General features: G+C 34.6%; 1 protein-coding gene across 1 annotated transcript in view; it reads right to left on the bottom strand.

Moving 5' to 3' along the window:
• PGR (progesterone receptor) overlaps positions 1–19,896 on the bottom strand; it is a 101,928-nt gene that overhangs the window by 5,921 nt on the left and 76,111 nt on the right. The window contains exons 5-6 of the mRNA XM_024115327.3: positions 13,128–13,272; positions 11,509–11,639 (exon numbers count right to left, since the gene is read on the bottom strand). Of these exons, the coding sequence (XP_023971095.1) occupies positions 11,509–11,639; positions 13,128–13,272 (276 nt within the window). The remainder of the gene's footprint in view (positions 1–11,508; positions 11,640–13,127; positions 13,273–19,896) is intronic.

Below are 19,896 nucleotides of genomic sequence, written 5' to 3'. Positions count from 1 at the left end.
CCGTGGCATGTGGGATCTTCCCGGACCCGGGCACGAACCCGTGTTCCCTGCATCGGCAGGCGGACTCTCAACCACTGCGCCACCAGGGAAGCCCAGTCATTGTTTTCTTAATTATTACACCCAGCATTACATGACTGGAGAATTTTTCTCGCAGATTCTTATTGATTCCACATGTGGGTTTTTAGGATTTCTTGTAAATATATTAGTGGCAAGTGGGAGAGAGTGAGTGAAGGGCAGTAGCCAGATGCTATTTTAGATAAGAATACTTTAAAAAAAGAATACTTATTTTTGGTTTAGCTAATTTAAAAATAATGTGTATTCATTGGAAAAATTTTAGAAAATACATGGAAAATTACGTCACCTGAGATCCTACAATCCAATATTTTAGGACATTTCCTAATATTATATTGAGAACATTTACTTATATCATTCAAAATTCTTCAAAAATGAATGTTTTAATTCTCACATAAAATTTCATATCACAAAAATGTGTAGGACATACAATTTTTTTATAATTTGACATTTGGAATATTTTACTAATCGAAACAATACTTATGATGAATGTCTTATTTTTTATGGATATATTCTTAGAAGTAGAATTATTAGAGTAAAAGGTATTAACTGTCTTAACACTGATAATATACATTTCTAAACTACTTCTTACTACTCAACTGTTGTGTGCTTTGTACTATTTTCATTTTAGGTAATCTTTGCTTTTTATAGAGAAAAATAAAATACCATCTCATTTTTACTTCTCTAATTATTAGTGAGGTTGAACAATTTTCTTAAGCTTTTTAGTGATTTTTTTTCTGTTTTATATTCGTTTATAGTGATCTAAGCTGTATTTTAAATATTCTTCTCAGTTTGTGGTTTAAAGCCTAGTTTTAAAATATTTAGTCAGTTTTGTAACTTTATTAGGGCAAAGAGTACTGCCCAGGCAATCCAAATTTTGCCATGCTCCAGAGGCAAACACTTTCAATTATTTCAACTATTTCTTTTGATCTTTCCTTCCATAGCTTTAAATAACATCCTTATAGAGCTGCTCCTTGAGTTTTTATTTTTAACTTTTGACTTTCCAGTATGGAAAATGGTGCTGTAGCTCTATTTCCATATTCCAGATCTACTATTACCCCCACACCACAAACACACTCACACACATAGAACTTCCTACTCCTCCTCTTCCTAATATCATTTTCATAATATTGGTTAGATCAATATTCAGTGTTTACTATTTTAGCTATGCAAAGTGCTACTACAGTCAAGTCATATAACATTTACTACGATTTCTTTTCTTTTCTAGTATAATTTTTTGTTTTACTGAGAGTAAGTAACCATATTGATGGGTGTGAAGTGGTATCTAATTGTGTTTTTTATTTGTGTTTCTCTAATGACTAGTGATGTTGAGCATCTTAATGGCTGTTTGTAAACCTTCTTTTGAGATATGTCTATCAAGACCTTTATTTATTTTTAAATTGGTTTATATTTTTTATTGTTGAATTGTAGAGGTTCTTTATGTCATCTGGATATTAATACTTTTACCTTAGCAGACATATGATTTTCAATATATTCACCAATTCAATGGATTGCCTTTTCTTTGTGTTGTTTCCTTTGATACACAGAAATTTTAAATTTTGATAAAGTCTATTTATCTTTTTCTTTTGTTGCCTGTGTTTTGGGTGTTATATCCAAGAAATCACTGCAAAATCCAATGTCACAAAACATTGGATTTCCCTCTATGTTTTTTTCTAAGGATTTCATAGTTTTAGCTCTTAGATTTAGTTCTTAGATTTATTTCAAGTTAATTAAAATTTTTGTTGAAATATAGTTGATGTACAATATGTTAATTTCAGGTGTACTACATAATGATTTGACATTTGCATACATTATGAAGTGATCACCACAATCAGTATAGAAAACAACTGTCCCCATACAAAGTTATTACTTACAAAGTTATTATATTACTGGCAATATTCTTTATGCTGTATATTACATGCCCTGGCTTATTTATTTTGTAATTGGAGGTTTGTACCTCTTAATCCCCTTCACCTATTTTGCCCCCTATCCCCTCCCCTCTGGCAACCACCTATTTGTACTCAGTATCTATGAGTCTGTTTTCATTTTGTTTTGTTTTTTAGATTCCACATGTAAGTGAGATCACATAATATTTGTCTTTCTCTGAATTATTTCACTTAGCACAATACCCTCTAGATCCATCCATGTTGTTGCAAATGGCAACAACATATATATATATATATATATATATATATGGGGCAATATATAATGGAATATTACTCAGCCATAAAAAAGAAATATATATATATATATATATATATATACACACACCACATCTTCTTTATCCATTTATTTATCAGTGGACACTTAGATTGCTTCCATATAAATAGTGCTGTAATGAACAGTGTATGCATATATCTTTTCAAATTAGTGTTTTTTTTTCTTCAGGTAAATATCCAGAAGTGAAATTGCTGGACCATATGATAATTCTATTTTTAATTTTTTGAAGAACTTGTATACTATTTATCATAGTGGCTGTACCAACTTACAATCCTACCAATGGTGCACAAGGGTTCCCTGTTCTCCACATTCTCGCCAACATTTGTTATTTGTTGCTTTTTTAATGATAAGCCATTCTGACAGGTGTGAAGTGTATCTCATTGTGGTTTTGATTTGTATTTCCTTGATGATTAGGGACATTGAGCATCTTTTCATGTATCTGTTGGCCATCTGAGAATCTTCTTTGGAAAAATGTCTCTTCAGGTACTCTGCCCATTTTTTAATCAGGTTGTTTGTCTTTTGATATTGAGTTGTATGAGTTCTTTGTACATTTAGGATACTAACTCCTTATCAAATACAGAATTTGCAAATATCTTCTCCCATTCAGTAAGATGCTTTTTCATTTTGTTGATAGTTTCCTTCACCTTGCAAAGCTCTTTAGTTTGATGTAATCCCATTTGTTTATTTTTGCTTTTGTTGGTCTTGCCTGAGAAGATAGATCCAAAGAATATTGCTAAGACCAATGTCAAAGAGCATACTTTCAAACATAGGCAATAAAACATACTGTAGGAATTTTATGGTGTCAGGTCTTACATTTAAGTCTTTAATCCATTTGGAATTTACTTTTGTACATGGTGTGAGAAAGTAGTCCAGTTTAATTCTTTTGCATGTAGCTGTCCATTTTTCTCAACACCATTTATTGAAGAGGCTGTATCTTCATTGTATATTCTTGCCTCCTTTGTCTTAGATTAGTTGATCTTACAAGTATGGGTTTATTTCTAGGCTCTCAATTGTGTTTCATTGATCTACGTGATTGTTTTTGTGCCAGTACCACAGTGTTTTGATTACTGTAGCTTTGTAGTATAGTTTGAAATCAGGGCTCTTGATAGCTCTAGCTTCATTCTTCTTTTTCAAGATGGCTTTGGCTATTCAGGGTTTTATGTGTTTCCATACAAATTTTACAATTATTTTTTCTAGTTCTGTGGAAAATGCCTGTAGTATTTTGATAGGGGTTGTATTGAATCTATAGATAGCCTTGGGCAGTATGATCATTTTAACAACATTAATTCTTCCGATCCATGAGCATTGTCTATCTTTCCATTTGTTTGCGTCATCTTCAATTACTTTCACCAATGTCTTGCAGTTTTTAGATTACTCGTCTTTTATCTCTTTGGTTAGATTTATTCCTAGGTATTTTATTCTTTTTGATGCAATTATAAATGGAATTGTTTTATTAATTTCTCCTTCTGATAGTTTATTATAAATGTATGGAAGTGCAACATATTTCTGTATATTAATTTTCTCTCCTACAACTTTACTGAAATCGTTTATTAGTTTAAATAGTTTTTGGTAGCATCTTTAGGATTTTCTACATATAGTATCATGTCATCTGCAAACCGCTGCAGTTTTACTTCTTCTTTTCCAATATGGATGGTATTTATTGTTTTTTCTTGTCTGACACTGTGGCTAGAACTTCCAATAGTATGTTGAATAAAAGTGATGAAAGTGAGCATCTTTGCCTTGTTCCCGATCTCAGAGAAAATGCTTTCAGATTTCACCAGTGAGTATGACATTGGCTGAGGGTTTGTCATATATGGCCTTTATTATGTTGAGATCTGTTCCCGCCACACCCATTTTGTTAAGAATTTTTATCATAAATCGATGTTGAATTTTGTCAGAAGCTTTTTCTGCATCTATTGAGATGATCATATGGATTTTCTTCTTCAATTTGTTAATTTGATTCATTATATTGATTGATTTGCAGATACTGAAGCTTCCTTGCATCCCTGGGATAAATCCCACCTCATCATGGTGCATAATCCTTTTAATGTATTATTGAATTCAGTTTGCTAATACTTTGCTGAGAGTTTTTGCATCTACATTCATCATTGGCCTGTAATTTTCTTTTTTTGTGGTATCTTTGTCTGGTTTTGGTATCAGGGTGATGCTGGCCTCATAGAATGCTGGCCTATTTAATTTTTTTTAATACTTGAGAATGATATGGGTAAAATTCGCCTGTGAAGCCATCTGGTCCTTGACTTTTGTTTGTTGGGAGTTTTTGGATTATTGATTCAATTTCATTAACGGTAATCATTCTGTCCATATTTTCTATTTCTTCCTAATTAACTCTTAGAGATTGTACATTTCTTTTTTGTTTTTGTTTTTAGGTTTTTAAAAAATTTCTTTATTTTTTTATTGGAGTATAGTTGCTTTACAATATTGTGATAGTTTATACTGTATAGCAAAGTGAATCAGCTGCAGGTATACATATATCCCCTCTTTTTTGGATTTCCTTCTCATTTAGGTCACCACAGAGCACTGAGTAGAGTTGCCTGTGCTATACAGTAGGTTCCCATTAGTTATCTATTTTACACATAGTATCAATAGTGTACATATGTCAATCCTAGAGATTGCACATTTCTAGCAATGTATCCATTTCTTCTAGGTTGTCCATTTTATTGGCATATTTGTACTAATTGGTACATATTGTACTAACCTCTTACAATCTTTGTATTTCTGTGGTGACAGTTGTAACTTCTTTTTCAATTCTGATTTTATTTTTATGGGCCCTCTTCCATTTTTTCTTGGTGATTCTGGCTAAAGTTTTATTAATTTTGTTTATCTTTTTAAAGAACCAGCTTTTAGCTTAATTGATCTTTTCTATTGTTTTTTCATCTCTGTTTCATTTATTTCTGTTCTGATCTTTCTTTCTTTTCTTCTACTAAGTTTGGGTTTTGTTTGCTCTTCTTTTTCTAGTTCCTTAGGTGTATATTAGATTGTTCATTTGTTTTTCTTGTTGTTGTTTCTTGAGGGAGGCCTGTATTGCTATAAATTTCCCTCTTGGAACTGCTTTGGCTGTGTCCCATAGATGCTGGAACAATTTGTTTTCCATTTTCATTTGTCTCAAGGTATGTTTTTATTTTCTCTCAATTTCTTCAGTGACCATTGGTTGTTTAGAAGCATATTGTTTAGACTCCCTGTAATTTTTTCCAGTTTTTTCCTTGTAGGTGATTTCTAGTCTCATACCATTGTGTTCAGAATAGACACTTAATATGATTTCATTTTTCTTAAATTTATTGAGACTTGTTTTGTGGCCTAGCATGTGATCTATCCTGGACAATGTTCCACGTGGACTTGAAAAGTATGTGTATTCTCCTGTTTTTTTAATGGAATGTTCTGTAGATATCTATTAAGTCCATCTAGTCTAATGGTTCATTTAAGGCCCATGTTTCCTACTGACTTTCTGTCTGGATTTTCTGTACATTGATGTAAGTGGGGTGTTAAAGTCCCCTAGTATTATTGTATTACGGTCAATTTCTCCCTTGTTTGTGTTATTATTTGCTTCATGTATTTAGGCGGTATTTTAAACCTTTTAATGTGTGTATCCCTTAACTACTTATTGTATATAGATGATTTTACTACTTTTGTCTTTTAACCATTTACTAGCTTTACAAGTGGTGATCTACTACCTTTACTGTATGTCTGTCTTCACTGGTAAGAATTTTCCTTTCATAGTTTCATATTTCTAGTTGTGGCCTTTCCTTTCTGCTTAGCAGAGTCTCTTTAACATTTTTTGTCAAGCTGGTTTAGTGGTACTGAACTCTTCTAGCTTTTGCTCATCTGTGAAATTCTTTTTCTTTCCTTTAAATCTGAATGATATCCTTGCTAGGTAGGGTATTCTTGGTTGTAGGTTTTTTCCTTTCATCACTTTGAATATATCATGCCACTCTCTTCTTGCTTGCAAAGTTTCTGCTGAAAAGTTAGCAGGTGGTCTTAAGGAAGTTCCCTTGTACATAACTAGCTGGGTTTTTTTCTTGCTGCTTTTAAGATTCTGTCTTTATCTTTAATTTTTGTCATTTTAAGTATCATGTGTCTTGGTGTGGACTTCTTTGGGTCCATCTTATTTACAGTTTTTTGTGCTTCCTGGATCTGGATGTCTGTTTCCTTCCTCAGGTTAATGAATTTTTCCAGCTCTTATTTCTTAAGGTCTTGACCCCTTTCTCTCTCTTCTCTCTTTCTGGGATTGTGTAATACAAATGTTAGTATGCTTGATATTGCCCCAGAGGTCTCTTAAAATATCCTCATTTTTTAAAGTTCATTTTTCATTTTTCTGTTCAGCTTGGGCGATATACAATACTTCATCTTCCAGATCACGGATCCATTCTTCTGTATCATCTAATCTATTCTTTCTTTCTAGTGTATTTTTTATTTCAGTTATAGTATTCTTTAGCTCTGATTGGTTCTTTGTATTTTTTAACTCTTTGTTGGAATTCTCACTGTGTTCATGAACATCTTTACAATCATTACCTTGAACTCTTTTTTGGGGGGGGGGAGGGCAGGTAGATTGCTTATCTCCAATTCATTTGGTTCTTTTTCAGAGATTTTGTTTTGTTTTTCTGTTTGGAACATATTCCTCTTTATTCTTATTTTGCCCAACTCTCTGTGTTTACTTCTATGTGTTATGTAGGTTGGTTACATTTCCCAATCTTGGAGAACTGGCCTTATGAATGAGACGTTCTAGGGACCCAGCAGTATGTTCCCCTCTGGCCAACAGAGCTATATTCTCTAGTATGTGGACTGTGTGTGCCCTTCTGTTGTGGTGGGACTGACAACTGTGGGTGCCCTGGTAAGGAGGGCTGGTTCCCTGTGAGTTCCTGCCTTACGTGGTGGCTACAGGCCCACTGGCAGGCAGGGCTGGGTCCCTCTGTAGCTGGGCAGCCCAGGGTGGCTTGGGGCTGGTACCTGCTTTCTGGAGGGCAGATAAGCCCCCTGTGCTAATCCAGAGAGAAGATTCCAAAATGATGTTTGCCAGCGCCTGTGTTATCATGGTAGAATGAGCTCCCCAAAATGGCTGCCACCAGCATCTTTGTTCCTAGGGGTAGTCCCAGTTGCCTCCTGCCTTCCTGGGGGGCTCTCCAAGATCAGCAAGTGGGTCCAACCCAGCCTCCTTTCAGACTACTGACATTATGCTAGGACTTGGGAGTATGCAAGATTTTGCATATGCTCTTTAAAAGCAGCATCTCTGTTTCTTATAGCTTTCCAGCTCTCTCAAACGTAAGCCCTGCTGGTTTTCAAAGCTAGATATTCTGGGAGCTCATCTTCTTGGTGCAGGACCCTGGGCTGGGGAGCCTGATATAGGACTCAGGCCCCTTGCTTCTTGGAATGGACCTCTACAATTGTGATATTTCTTCTATTTGTGGGTTGCTGACCCAGGGATGTGGGTCCTGACTATACTATGTTTCCACTTCTCCTACCTGAGTCACTGTGCTTCCTTATTTATCTCTTTTGTTATGGAAAATCTTTTCTGATAGTCTTCAGGTTGTTCTCATAGATAGTTGCTCTGAAAATAGCTGTAATTTTGGTGTGTCTGTGGGAGGAAGTGAGTTCATGGTCTTCCTACTCCATTATCTTGGCCACCTCTCTCCAAAATGACAAGTTAATTTTTGTATATAGTGTAAGATAAGGGTACAACTTAATGTTTTTGAATGAAGTTTTCCATATACTATTTGCTGAAAAGACTGAGTATTCCCTTAATGTTTACATCTTTATTTCTTTTTCTAACGTTTTGTTATTCTCTTTCTAGATTTGGGTGTTGGGCTTCCTTCTGAACTGTGATTTTTCTTTTTTTTGTTTGTTTTTTTGCTTTACTTTTGAGAGGTTTTTCAACTCTGTCTTCCAATGCCAGTACTTTTAAATTAAATATAAATATATATATATATTTGTAAATTTCCAAGAGCTATTTTCTTTCTTTGTGTTATTCCTTTTTCATGTATCCAGTCATTGTTTTATGGTTGGAATATGCTCTTTTATCTTTCTAAAGAAGGATGGCTTTTAAATTTTTTTGAAGTTTTCATCTCTCTACATGGTTTCTGTTTCCTCCAAGTTTTTTTTTTTTTTTTTTTTGTCTTTGTCTTTGATATCAAATGCCTTCCTCAGATGCCTTGGTTGTTTATTTATATTCAAGAGTGGAAAATTAAAAAGCTGATTGATAGTTCTGTTTGAATGGGTAGTGCTTATTGACTGTGAGCTTTAGTGCAGGGCAATTTGGCTAAGCTATTTCAAAGAGAAACTCTTGCTATTAGCATATTTAGTTGCTTTTCTTTCCAGCTAAACAAATTCTTTAGAGAAGAATCTTTCATTTTCCTATCTGGAGAATATAAACTTGGATGACGGTGTTCCAGAAGATAGGTGGGTTTGGAGGATGGTGTCTCAACATTTAGTATATACTTAATTTGTTTCCACTATCGAACCCCTCACCCTCATCAGTGCCTGCAGTTCACCAATCCAGCTGCCTTCTGTTATATCCTCTTCAGGGAATAAACCTACAATCTCTGCCTTAGTTTCAGAAGAACATTGCATGGTTGGGTGACATTTGGAAACAGATTTTCAACAGAACTTGGTGTTTTAAATTCTACTTTCATTCTCGTTTCAAAAAACAAAATCATTGTTGTCACTAATTGCAAAACATGTTAGAGGTTCAGTCATGCAAATCAGGTGCTTTTTGACTTTTCTTACTTCAGATTTAGAATCTACCTTCTCAGGTATGCTAAATTAGTTCTATTTGCTGGCTTGCAGAATTTATTGCTATTGATTTTTCTTTCATTTTCTTTCCCTTTTATTTTATTTCTTAAAAAATCCCTTGACTAATATTTTTATGTAGTTTTACTAGGAACAATGATAAAAGTGTGTGTTCAAATGCCATATTTTCCTGGATATCTGTATTTTAATTTTTAATGGCAATGGGAGGTTTACATTCTTATCAAATCATTGAACTTTTCCTTTGCCAACTTTCCTATTGCATTTATTTTTTAAAAGGTATTCCTTATTTGAGATTTCTAAATCATTTATATTCCTTTTAGCTAATTTTTAACAATTAAGGTGCTTATAATTATGTGCCATTTATTTCAGGATACAATTTGATCCAAATATCCGAACTAAGTTTCCCCCAAATATAAAGCTACTTTTCTCAACAATATTTATTTGTTCCATGCTCAAAGATCTGTGATGTTTCCACTGCAGCATATTAAGTTCTAGTATATACTAGTCTGACTTGACTAATTCAGTGTATGTATTTCTCTTCCACACTCTATTAATTATTGTAGTTTTCTAATTCTCTCTCTGCCCTCAGATTTTTGTAATACTTACCTATTTTTTAAGACTTAAGGATGAATTTTTCATAACTTTGCCAAGTCTCTCCTCAAAAATCCCATTAAAATGTGTGCAAATTTTATTACACAATTATATATAATAACATATATATATTATGTATAGTACTATTCACTAAATATATGATTTTCCCTTTTCTTCAAGTTGCAAGTGGCCCAAAACCTTGCCTTCTATGGTATGTGAGTGGAAGTCATATGTATCTCCCTTCCTTCCCTTACCACTCCCTTTCCTTACCACCACTCTAGTGATTATGGAAGCATGCATCAAGATGTAGCCCCCATTTGCCTGGAACACCTGAGTGATGACAATGAGCCTCCCTGTTGATCTGCATTGGAAATATAGTAAGAAGAATAAATACTTAAAAAAATTTTTTTGATAAGCTACTGAGATTTGGGGTTGTTTGGTCCCCAGCATAATGTAGCCTAGCCATAATTACAGAATTATGTTAATGATATCAACTAATTTGGGAGATCTAGGACTATCTATGATATATCTGCTATTGGATTCATTACTGTCAAGAAAAGAATGACAGGCATTAACTGCTGTATTATTACATTTATTCCAGTTGACTCTCTTGGCCAGTCCCAAATCAATTCCCTTAACCCCTTTTATGCTTTTTCATCAAATTAGGCTTGCAGGTCTATGCTCCAGATAGGGTTTCCAAGGGTGGGGGATAAGGCTATGGATCCTTAGATCCTGTATTAATCTGTATCTGGGCATAGATTTCATGAGGTAAACTTTCTTCTTAAGAGTTCAGCTTTTCTGCTTTTCCTCTTGATATACTCCCCAGCCCCACCATTCGAGATTTATGCCATTAGAAGGAAGTCTCTGCACAATCATTGATGAGAAACTATCGGCTCACTTTCTACCTAAGGCCTTAGCTTTCTGTGGTTTCCTTTCAAATCACTATGAGTGAAGGAAGGGCCAGTTCAGACATTCAAAGCCTGAGTCTACCTGTGCATGGAAATGGCACAGAAAAGGGTAAAAGTTAGAAGCAATTTAAAAACATTTCCCACCCAGACCCTTGGAGATCCACTGAAGCAGAGGTGCATGTGTTCTTTGTGTATTAAAGAATGAATGGATATCTACCCATCCTTCTGGTTACCAATGCTTTTCTATAGTACAACATTTTCTTTTTCTTCAGGGTATGCAACTAGGGTGCATTTTCCAGCCTCTCCTGCAGTTAAGGTGGGCCATAGAATGTGGGTGGCAGACAGTTCAAGGTGTCATATCTAAAACTTTTCTTACTCAGTGCTCATCTTCTAGTCAGATCCAATGGAGGACTCCAAGGTGATGAAAAGGGTAGAGCACCTGGATGTAAGGAGCCTGGGTTTTCTTGCCAACCCGATGGACTGACTGTGAGTAATAAATAAACTGCTATCATATTATGCTACTGATCTTTGCAGTTATGTGTTATAACCGTTAGCCTATCCTGACATAAAGAGAATAGTTACAAATAAAATTGTGCATTTTACAGAGTAAATCCTCTGTGGGGTGGGGATGTAGGGAAGCATAGTTTGTGTTTATGCAATATTAATTAGTTTATAATATCGAATTGGATGAATATGAAAAAGTCATTTAATTATGTTTTACCTAAAAAGGATAGAAACTGGCTTAATTGATGGGCTATTTTAATATTAGGTGATAGGTAAAACCTGAGAAATATGAAGTAATGTTATTATAGTCTATGGATGTTTCTCTTTTGCAGTTATTATCTAAGATTCATAGCTCATGTGTAATCATATGATCATATTGTTGTTTGAAACTTTCCTAATGAATTAAAAATTAAGAAAGTAAATATCTTGTATTAAGTTACTTATGCTCACTCACTTGTATTAAGAAGTAGCAATACTTTCATACAGAGGAACTCTTCTTGGCTAACTTGAAGCTTCACAAACTCCTGTGGGATCTGCCACATGGTAAGGCATAATGAATAGAATGATGATTCCTTCATCCGCTGTCTTGCACCACACACAACACACAAAAGAAAAAGCAACAGGAAAAAAAAAACAGAGTAGCTTAGCCAGTTTATGTAATGTATCAGAGATTATGAGATTTAGTAATTACCTGACTTATTGAAAATGACTTTTTATAAACAAACTCAATATTTGGAATTTTAAATGTCTTCTAAATTTAGTCACAATACTGGATTTTTGAGGTTAAAAAATGTGAAGTTAGAAAATTTTATTAAATACACATTAACTAAGATTAATGCTGTTTCTCACTTTTGTTATCTCATTTTAAAAACCTAAACCAAGAAAGGAGAGCAAAGTTGTGGGAGTTGAAAATGTGGTGATGAGGAACACTCAGGAAATACTTTATTTACTGATTTTTCCTGTGAAAAACACAAATAAAATTTTGTGTGCAGTCCAATGGGAGAGTGAATTCAATTCACAGAAATTGAATAGTATAGAATAGTTCAGTGCACTTAGTTTAGAGTATCTAGTATAAAATAGTTACACTGTGAACTATTCTAGAGGAAATATATGGTGATATAGAAAAGACAACATTAACAAGCATTAAATAATTGACAAGACAAACACAAATTCTGAATGTTGAAGAAATTTACTTAAGGCATTTTCTCAACTCTGTACTGTTTTGTAATATTCGTGCTAGTCAAAGAAGTGAACAGGAATAGCGGAAAAAAACCTAGATTTTGACTCAGAAGAGCTAAGATTCTTTGGCAAATTCTGCAATCTCCTCTGCCTCAGTTTCCTGGACTGTGAAATAAGGGGTGCTGATTCCTTACCAACTTCAAGGGATTGTAGGAAAAAAATGGAATAAAATATATGAAAGTTACCTGTAATCTGTAAAGACTTATTCAAATATAAATTATCATGTTATATAATTCTGAGTCATCATGCACCATTAGGACAGTATAAATATTTTCATGAAAAGATTCTTACTCAGTTTAAGGTTACATGTAGAAAGTTAATTACAGTAATTCCAATATAATGAAGCAAATTGAATTCAATTTCAGTATTTATCTTTCAATGTTTTAAATAAATTACCAGTCTAATTTTTCCTCTAGGAAGAGAGATAATATTTTTACTTTTTGAAGGTAAGTCAATACTTTCATGCAAAAATATTCCTCATTTAATTCATTATCTTCATTACTACCAATGTAAAAATTTTAATTGGATAAACTAAATATTTACTTTTGTCTTTATATTTCTTGATACATTTTTGAAGTTTAAAAAATTTTGATTTGTGACAACTATTGAAGTCAAAGAAAAAAGCTCCAAATGTCAAATCACTGATAAAATAATACAATTTTATTAATGTTGTCATTTAAAGCTATATCCTGAGGTAGTTCTAAGAAGCCTTTCAGGAAAATTCTATTATTTAGGACACTAGATGTATGATCATCTATTGAAATGTAATTTTCAAGATTATCCTATGTATATACTTTTGATAACAAAAACAACAAATGTCAAGTTACTACTTACTCATTTAGTATTAGATCAGGTGCAAAATACAGCATCTGTCCACTGACATGCTTATAAGATCTCCATCCTAGTCCAAATACCATTAAGCTCATCCAAGAATACTGGATGAGAGTTATCTGGTCATCAATATGTAAGTTTCGAAAACCTACAAAATAAATTTACATATAAAATGATCACAAAAATCACTGTCAAAAACCTTAAAAATAAATAAAAATTTGAAAATAGATGTAAGTAGGGTAATGTAATATGTTTTCAATCTCAATATATTTACACAAAAAAGCAGGAAATAATAATAGAGTCTGAAACACTAAAAAGAAGAAGAGACTCTGGAATTTATTAAAATTAGTCACTGTGATTTAGCATTTCTGGGAATTCACTAATTAAATCAAACATCTATCATTCATTCATGCAACGCTCATTTATTGAGAGCCAATTGTGTGCCAGGCACTGTGGTAAAATGTTGGGGTTATGAAGATGAGTAAGACACAACCGTTGCCCTTAAAAGAAGCTTGCAACTCAACAGGAGAGATAAGCACATAAGTATTGCGATAGAGAAGGTAAGAGGGAATACACCAGGCAATAGGGAGATCAGGAAAATTGCCCCCAAACAGAAATAATACCTGAACAGATTAGAGTCAGTTGGTTGAGGAATCTTAATTCTTTGGGATTTAAACATAAATTGGTTTTATTTTGTAAAACCACTGCTTTCAATTATACTACATCTAGTTTTTCTTTAACAATCCTTAATTAAATTTTGGGTAGATTCCATAGTTTTCTGGTTACTTTTGCTTTCTGAAACTTAATCCAGTCTCATTTTAAACTCCCATATGGCTTAAGAGGTTTAGAGTCTGTGGGTATGGGTGTGTTTGTGTGTGTGTGTGTGTGTGTGTGTGTGTGTGGTGTGAATGCTCTGGTCTTTCATACCTTCACAACCTCCCTCTTTTAGACCTTTCTCTGGTGTTGGTGGCAGAGGAAGGATGGCAGGGAAAAGGCAAGTGTATCTCCACTTACATAGTCAAAGTTTTCTCTCCATCTCTTTCTAATTCTCTTTTTGCCTGCTTGGGGGAAGATGACCAGCTCAGCACTGATGGGCTTAAAGGAGGGAGAGGTAAAGAGGTGCTTGGAGGCATGGGCTGGTGTCAGATCATGGATAGTCTTGTATTCCTATTAAGGAGCAATGGGAGTGATATAGCCTGATTTATATTATGCACAGCTCATTGGTAGCCATGTGGAGGATGGATTCAAGGGAAAAGGTCTGAGGTTAGGGAGAGAAATTGGGAGCTATGGCCAAAGGCCAGGTGAGAGATGACAAAAGCCTGAAATAAGTCAAAAGGTAGGAGTAGAGAAGATAGAGTGTATCAGAGAAATGTTTAAAGAGTAAAATCAAACAAATCTGGCAAGTGACAGTACATAGGTAGGAGAAAGAGGGAGTCAAATAGATCTTTCAGTTTTTTTACTTGAATGGTAGGTGATGATAACAGCATTACTGAGACAAAATAAAGGAGGAGAAACAGGCTAGAGAAAAAATAGTAAGTTTTGGACCTGTTTGAGGGACTGATTGAATATCATATACATATGAACTAGAGGTATGAGGAGTTATCTGAGCAAAAGGTATAAAATTTAATTTATTTGTACCTGAGTGTACCTGAAACAATAAAAGTGAATGAAATATTTCATTAAAGGTATAAAGAAAAACACGTGTTTTGGTAGGAACCTCAACCACTTTCTGTACAGCTTTTAAAATAGTGTCTATTCCTTCAAAAACTCTCACTGAAGTCCACTTACAAATGGCATATTTCAAAAGTAAAACCAAAGCAAAACGTAATTACTTAAATCTCAAGGGCAAAAGAAATTTATTTCCTGATTCAGTTAACTATCTCAAGGCAGGTAGCAGAAAAGGCTATCTATTTCACTCCATACGTTCCAGGTAGTCCCGACTTCATGTGAATAGTAGGAAGACTGCTACTCCCTTCCTAGAAATTCTTAGTCTCAGACGAACCAAAAACAACCCTAGCACATATTCATAAATAGTGGTACCATAGCAGATATTTGCCCCTTTTTTGGGGGGAGGGTGACTTTTCAGTGTTTCACTTTCTCCCCTGCTTCCTTCTCTCCCTCCGTTTTTTCCTCTATGCAAATAGAGTTTCCCATTGATTGTAGTTTAGTGAGAGTAAGTACCTCACCTTCCCACCAAGGAAGTTGGCTAAGGCCTCTTTCCCTGGGCTTGTGATCTAGGTTTGATCTGTGGAACACCTATTACCTGGACTTTGAAGCAAAAAATATTAAAACAAAGATTAACATATGGTTAGGCTTTATTTATGATGGTGGTAGTGCCTAATGACAGTGGGATCCAATGGGGACATTTGTGACTTGTTTATTGGCCCTCCAGAGATGCCTTGGTTTCTGCCTACTTTCCAGACTTCTCCTCTAGGCTTCTGTTCAGTGAATCCCTGATGTCTTTTCAGAATATTATTTTTTTCTTTTTGTTTTGTTTTTGTTGTTTTTTGTGAAGCTCAACTGTTTTTTTTGTGTGTGGGGGGTTGTAGTTGTTTTACAATATTGTGTTAGTTTCTACTGTACAGCGAAGTGGAGTTCCCTGTGTGCTATACAGCAGGTTCTTATTAGTTATCTACTTTATACATATTAGTATATATACGTCAATCCCAATCTCCCAATTCATCCTTGTTTTGTTTTTGATAGCCAGAGGATTTTTGTTTTTGTTTTTTAAAATTAATAGAGTTGGTGTTTATTGCTTACATCCTGATTTATTCAGGTGTAGAAAGACTCCCTAAATAACTAGCCAAGAAAAATTTGGCATGCAATTTTCATAATTCTCTTTTTATTTTCATATGCCACATATGCATCTTGAAGTTCATGTTTATATATTTTACCTCTCTGGTTTTTTTTTTCTTAATTATGAGTCAGTCAATACAACAGATCTAATACAGAAATGCCACTTGTAAACTGAATATTTTATAGTAATAGTAATGAGTTCTTCCACCAAGTTTAGGACCATTTGATAATAAATAAATAAACTTTCCTAATTTTTGCAAAGCAAGACACCCTCAAGGGAGGCACATATAGACTTGGTCTATTTTTAGTATATTATAATATAAAAGGCAAATCTTGCTGAAATAAATTAAAACTTATGAAATTACCAATATTTATAGCAGAAAGTATATTCTTTCTATTTAACAGAATGGAAAACAACTCAGAAAGTAGCTTTATTTACTTCCCCTTTTAGAGGGCTTATCTGAGATAAATGTACAATGTTAAATTGACTTGAACATACTTGGTACAGAAGTGCAATTTTTTTTTTTACCATTAACTGTAATATCATTCATTACTTTATACTGAAACAAAGACGGGAACACTGAGATCAAATTCCCATTGATGATAATGATCAGGTAAACTCAGTACATTTGAGATGAGGATCAAAATGAAAACTTTCACACAGAGAAGTGATGGATGACCCATAATTGTGTTCAACAAGTAGTAAAGAAAAATGTCCTTTCCTTTAAAGTGACTTGACTTGATAATTTCTGTCACAAGCTGTCCAATCCTTAATGCCTAAGAAAAAACTGAAAAGAAAGTGTACAGTAACACATGGCCTATATGACCTTCTAGGTTCTCCTGGCTTAATTCCAGAGTCAATAATATATACAGGCTGTGCTCCTCTAAAAACTGTCTCATACTGAAATAGTTAATCTAAAACAAGGGCAGAGCACTAACTACCTCAGCACCTTATGACACAAAGCATGAACTTTAAGGAACACAAAATAGGTTCAGCACAGTAAATGTAATCACCAACATATGTTTGATGACATTATGAATAAGGACTTGATGGGTAATGATTTAAGGTAGAATAGTTCTTTCATACCAATTCCAAAATTTAAATTTCTATAAATATTCTTTAAGCACCTGTTTGGGATGAAGCATTATGTTTGCAACTCGGCATAAAGACTAGAAAGATGCTGTTTCTACCTTTAACACTTGTAGTCTGTGAGACAGACAGATAAGTAGAACATAATTACCACTCAAGCGTGACAGTGGTGTGGTTGACAAAGGCAAGGGTGACGTGCTCGGAGAGGAAAAGGGGCCTTTGGCTTCAGTCTGGGAAGGCGCAGGAAAATCTTTCTAGGGGAAGGTTGATTAGCATCCTGAAGGCTAGTTAGGGACTAGCCGGGGAAGATGTCGGAGAAAAGAAGGGCCTCCAGGAAGGAAAAACAATATGGACGAAGAAAGGCAGGAAATCGAGCAAAGAGCTTTGTGGGAACTGAAGCTTAGAGGTGCTTGAAGTGGGAGAGTGAGAGAAAATGTGCAAACTCAGGAGGCAGATCACAGAAGTGCCTGGGATACTAAGGCTAAGAAGTCTGGCTTTGTTCTGGATAGGGAAGGGAATAATATAATTGATTATAATTGTTTTTGAAAGATAATTCTGGTGGCAGACTTGAGGATGGTTTGGGGGCAGTGTGAAACTGTGGTAATAGTGTCAGTCACAGGTCTACGACCGAAATCTAGGAAAATATGACGAGGACCTAAACTAGCTCAAGGCAGTAGCAGTGTAAATATCGTGGATAATGAATCACATCTATAATAAGCAGAGTTGACAGAATTTGATAACTAATTAGACAGGAGGTGAAGGAGAAAAGTAAGCCAAGGATTATAATCAAGATTCTGTCTGAGGTGTCATTTCAAGATACAGAAAAAGGCCTTAGGCTCACGGAGCAGAAGGTCATACTGGCTTGGAAGTTCATTCAGGTGGAAATGTGTAATAAGCAGTAGAAATATATGGTCCAGTAGTTCCGTAGAGGGTCTGAGTTGGTACCATGTAATTAGGAGTCACTGGAATATAGTGGTAGTTGAAAGCAAGGCCATGAGTGAGCACATCTAGCTTTGCAGACTAAGAAACTACTGGAATATAAGATGGAACCAGGAAATGCTAAATTCATGGTGTGAGTGGCAGAACAAATCCACAAAGGAAACAGGAGATATGTAAATTGAGAGAAACATATCTGTCTGGAAGGGAAGTGATGAACACCAAAGGAAGAGTTTCGGCAAGACATGGTTACTTTGTCAATGGCCCCAGAGGCATGTAAACATGTTAAGGGCTGAAAGTATTCATTTGATTTGATAAGTAAAACATTTTGGTGACATTGGCAATAGTAATTTCAGTGGAATAGGATATCAGAAAAATCATTTTTTAAAGTCTTCATAAAAGTATTATCAAAGCCTGACTTTACTCTTAGAAGGCTACTCTCATTTCTTTTCTATCACTTTGTTGGGGAAAGTAATTTAATTTATTCATTTGATTTGGGGTGAGAGAAAAAAATCTTTTGTCACACATGCAATGGCTATCACTGACTCAAAAGATATTTTGGTATGCTTCAAAGGCAGAAAACCAGACAAAGGACTGTTCGAGTCCTCTGATATTGATGATTGCAAGTAGTCTGGCTACCTGAGACCAAGAAGTAAGGTATGTTTAAAAATGTCAAAGCATTGACCTTAATAGATTTTTTTCACCAACTAAATAGAAGAATCAAGACAACATTTATAAAAAGGAAATATTTCTCCCAAACCTCTCTGTCACATCAATTCTGCTACAATGTATTAATACAGAGGATGAAGAATATTTAAAGATGAAACTGGACTGGGAATGAGTACTTAATGATTTAACTTCCAAAGCCTACCCTGACTCAGCCCATAATGTATGCCTCTAAATTTACGTTCTGCCACTCTCCCCAGTATAACTTTATTGTCAGTGGTTTCTTAATACTTGGATGATGAAACCCCCAGGAGGCCAGTAGTGTTTGAGAAACCATATGCACAAATGTATTTTTTCTCAATCAGCAGCTATTAAAAGTTTTAATTACTATGCTGTGGGGGAAGGTATGATGACATTTTTTATGCTGACATTTTTTATACTTCCTTATTTTACACCACCAGCCACACTATTCCTTCTATCCAGAAGGCTTTCTTGTCTAAATCACGATTTATCAGTCTCATTTCTCCTTCATGGTGTACTTTAACTGATACCTTGTCTCTGAATCTTTCTTTTATCCCTGAAGCCAAAAATGTTCTTCTGTCCCTATTTTTAAAAAATCTGTTATCTTATGCCACTTTCACATACTTCTATAGTTGACCTTTGAACAACATGGGTTTGAACTGGGTCCACTCACCCAGGATTTTTTTCAATACTACAGTACTACATGATCCACAGTTGGCTGAATCTGTTGATGCAGAACTGGGCTCACTGTAAAGTTACATGTGGACTTTTGACTGCTCGGAGGATCAGTGTCCCTAGCTCCCGCATTGTACTAGGGTCAACTGTATAGTTGTTTGGGTGTCTTATATTCCGTTGGATTGAATGTTCCTTAACAGAGGGAATATGTGTTGTTCATTTTTTAATTTTGTAAATATTGTGTTGCTTCAAGTTTCAAATAAGAAAACATTACCCACTGAAATTATAGCTAAAAGTCAATGTGAAATAATTCATGTATAGGTACAATATGTCAGAGGCAATGTATCCTAAGAGATCACTTGTAAATGTATTGTCATGAGGCTAAAGTATCTTGCAAGTCTCCATTAAATAGAAACAAAGATATCTCTGAAATACTATGGGAACAATGTTAAATACAATGCAATTATTGTAACAGGTCCAAGATAAAAGAAGAGCATAGACAAAGTTGAAATGAGAATCCCTGACCAGGCAATATAAATCCTCTCAGGGACCTGTAGATACATGCCTTGAAGCCCTCATGCATGCTGT

Source organism: Physeter macrocephalus, chromosome 16 (genome assembly GCF_002837175.3).
Source record: "Physeter macrocephalus isolate SW-GA chromosome 16, ASM283717v5, whole genome shotgun sequence".
NCBI lineage: Eukaryota > Metazoa > Chordata > Mammalia > Artiodactyla > Physeteridae > Physeter > Physeter macrocephalus.
Note: the sequence above shows the minus strand (reverse complement) of the source record. Positions and strands in the feature narration are given on the sequence as shown.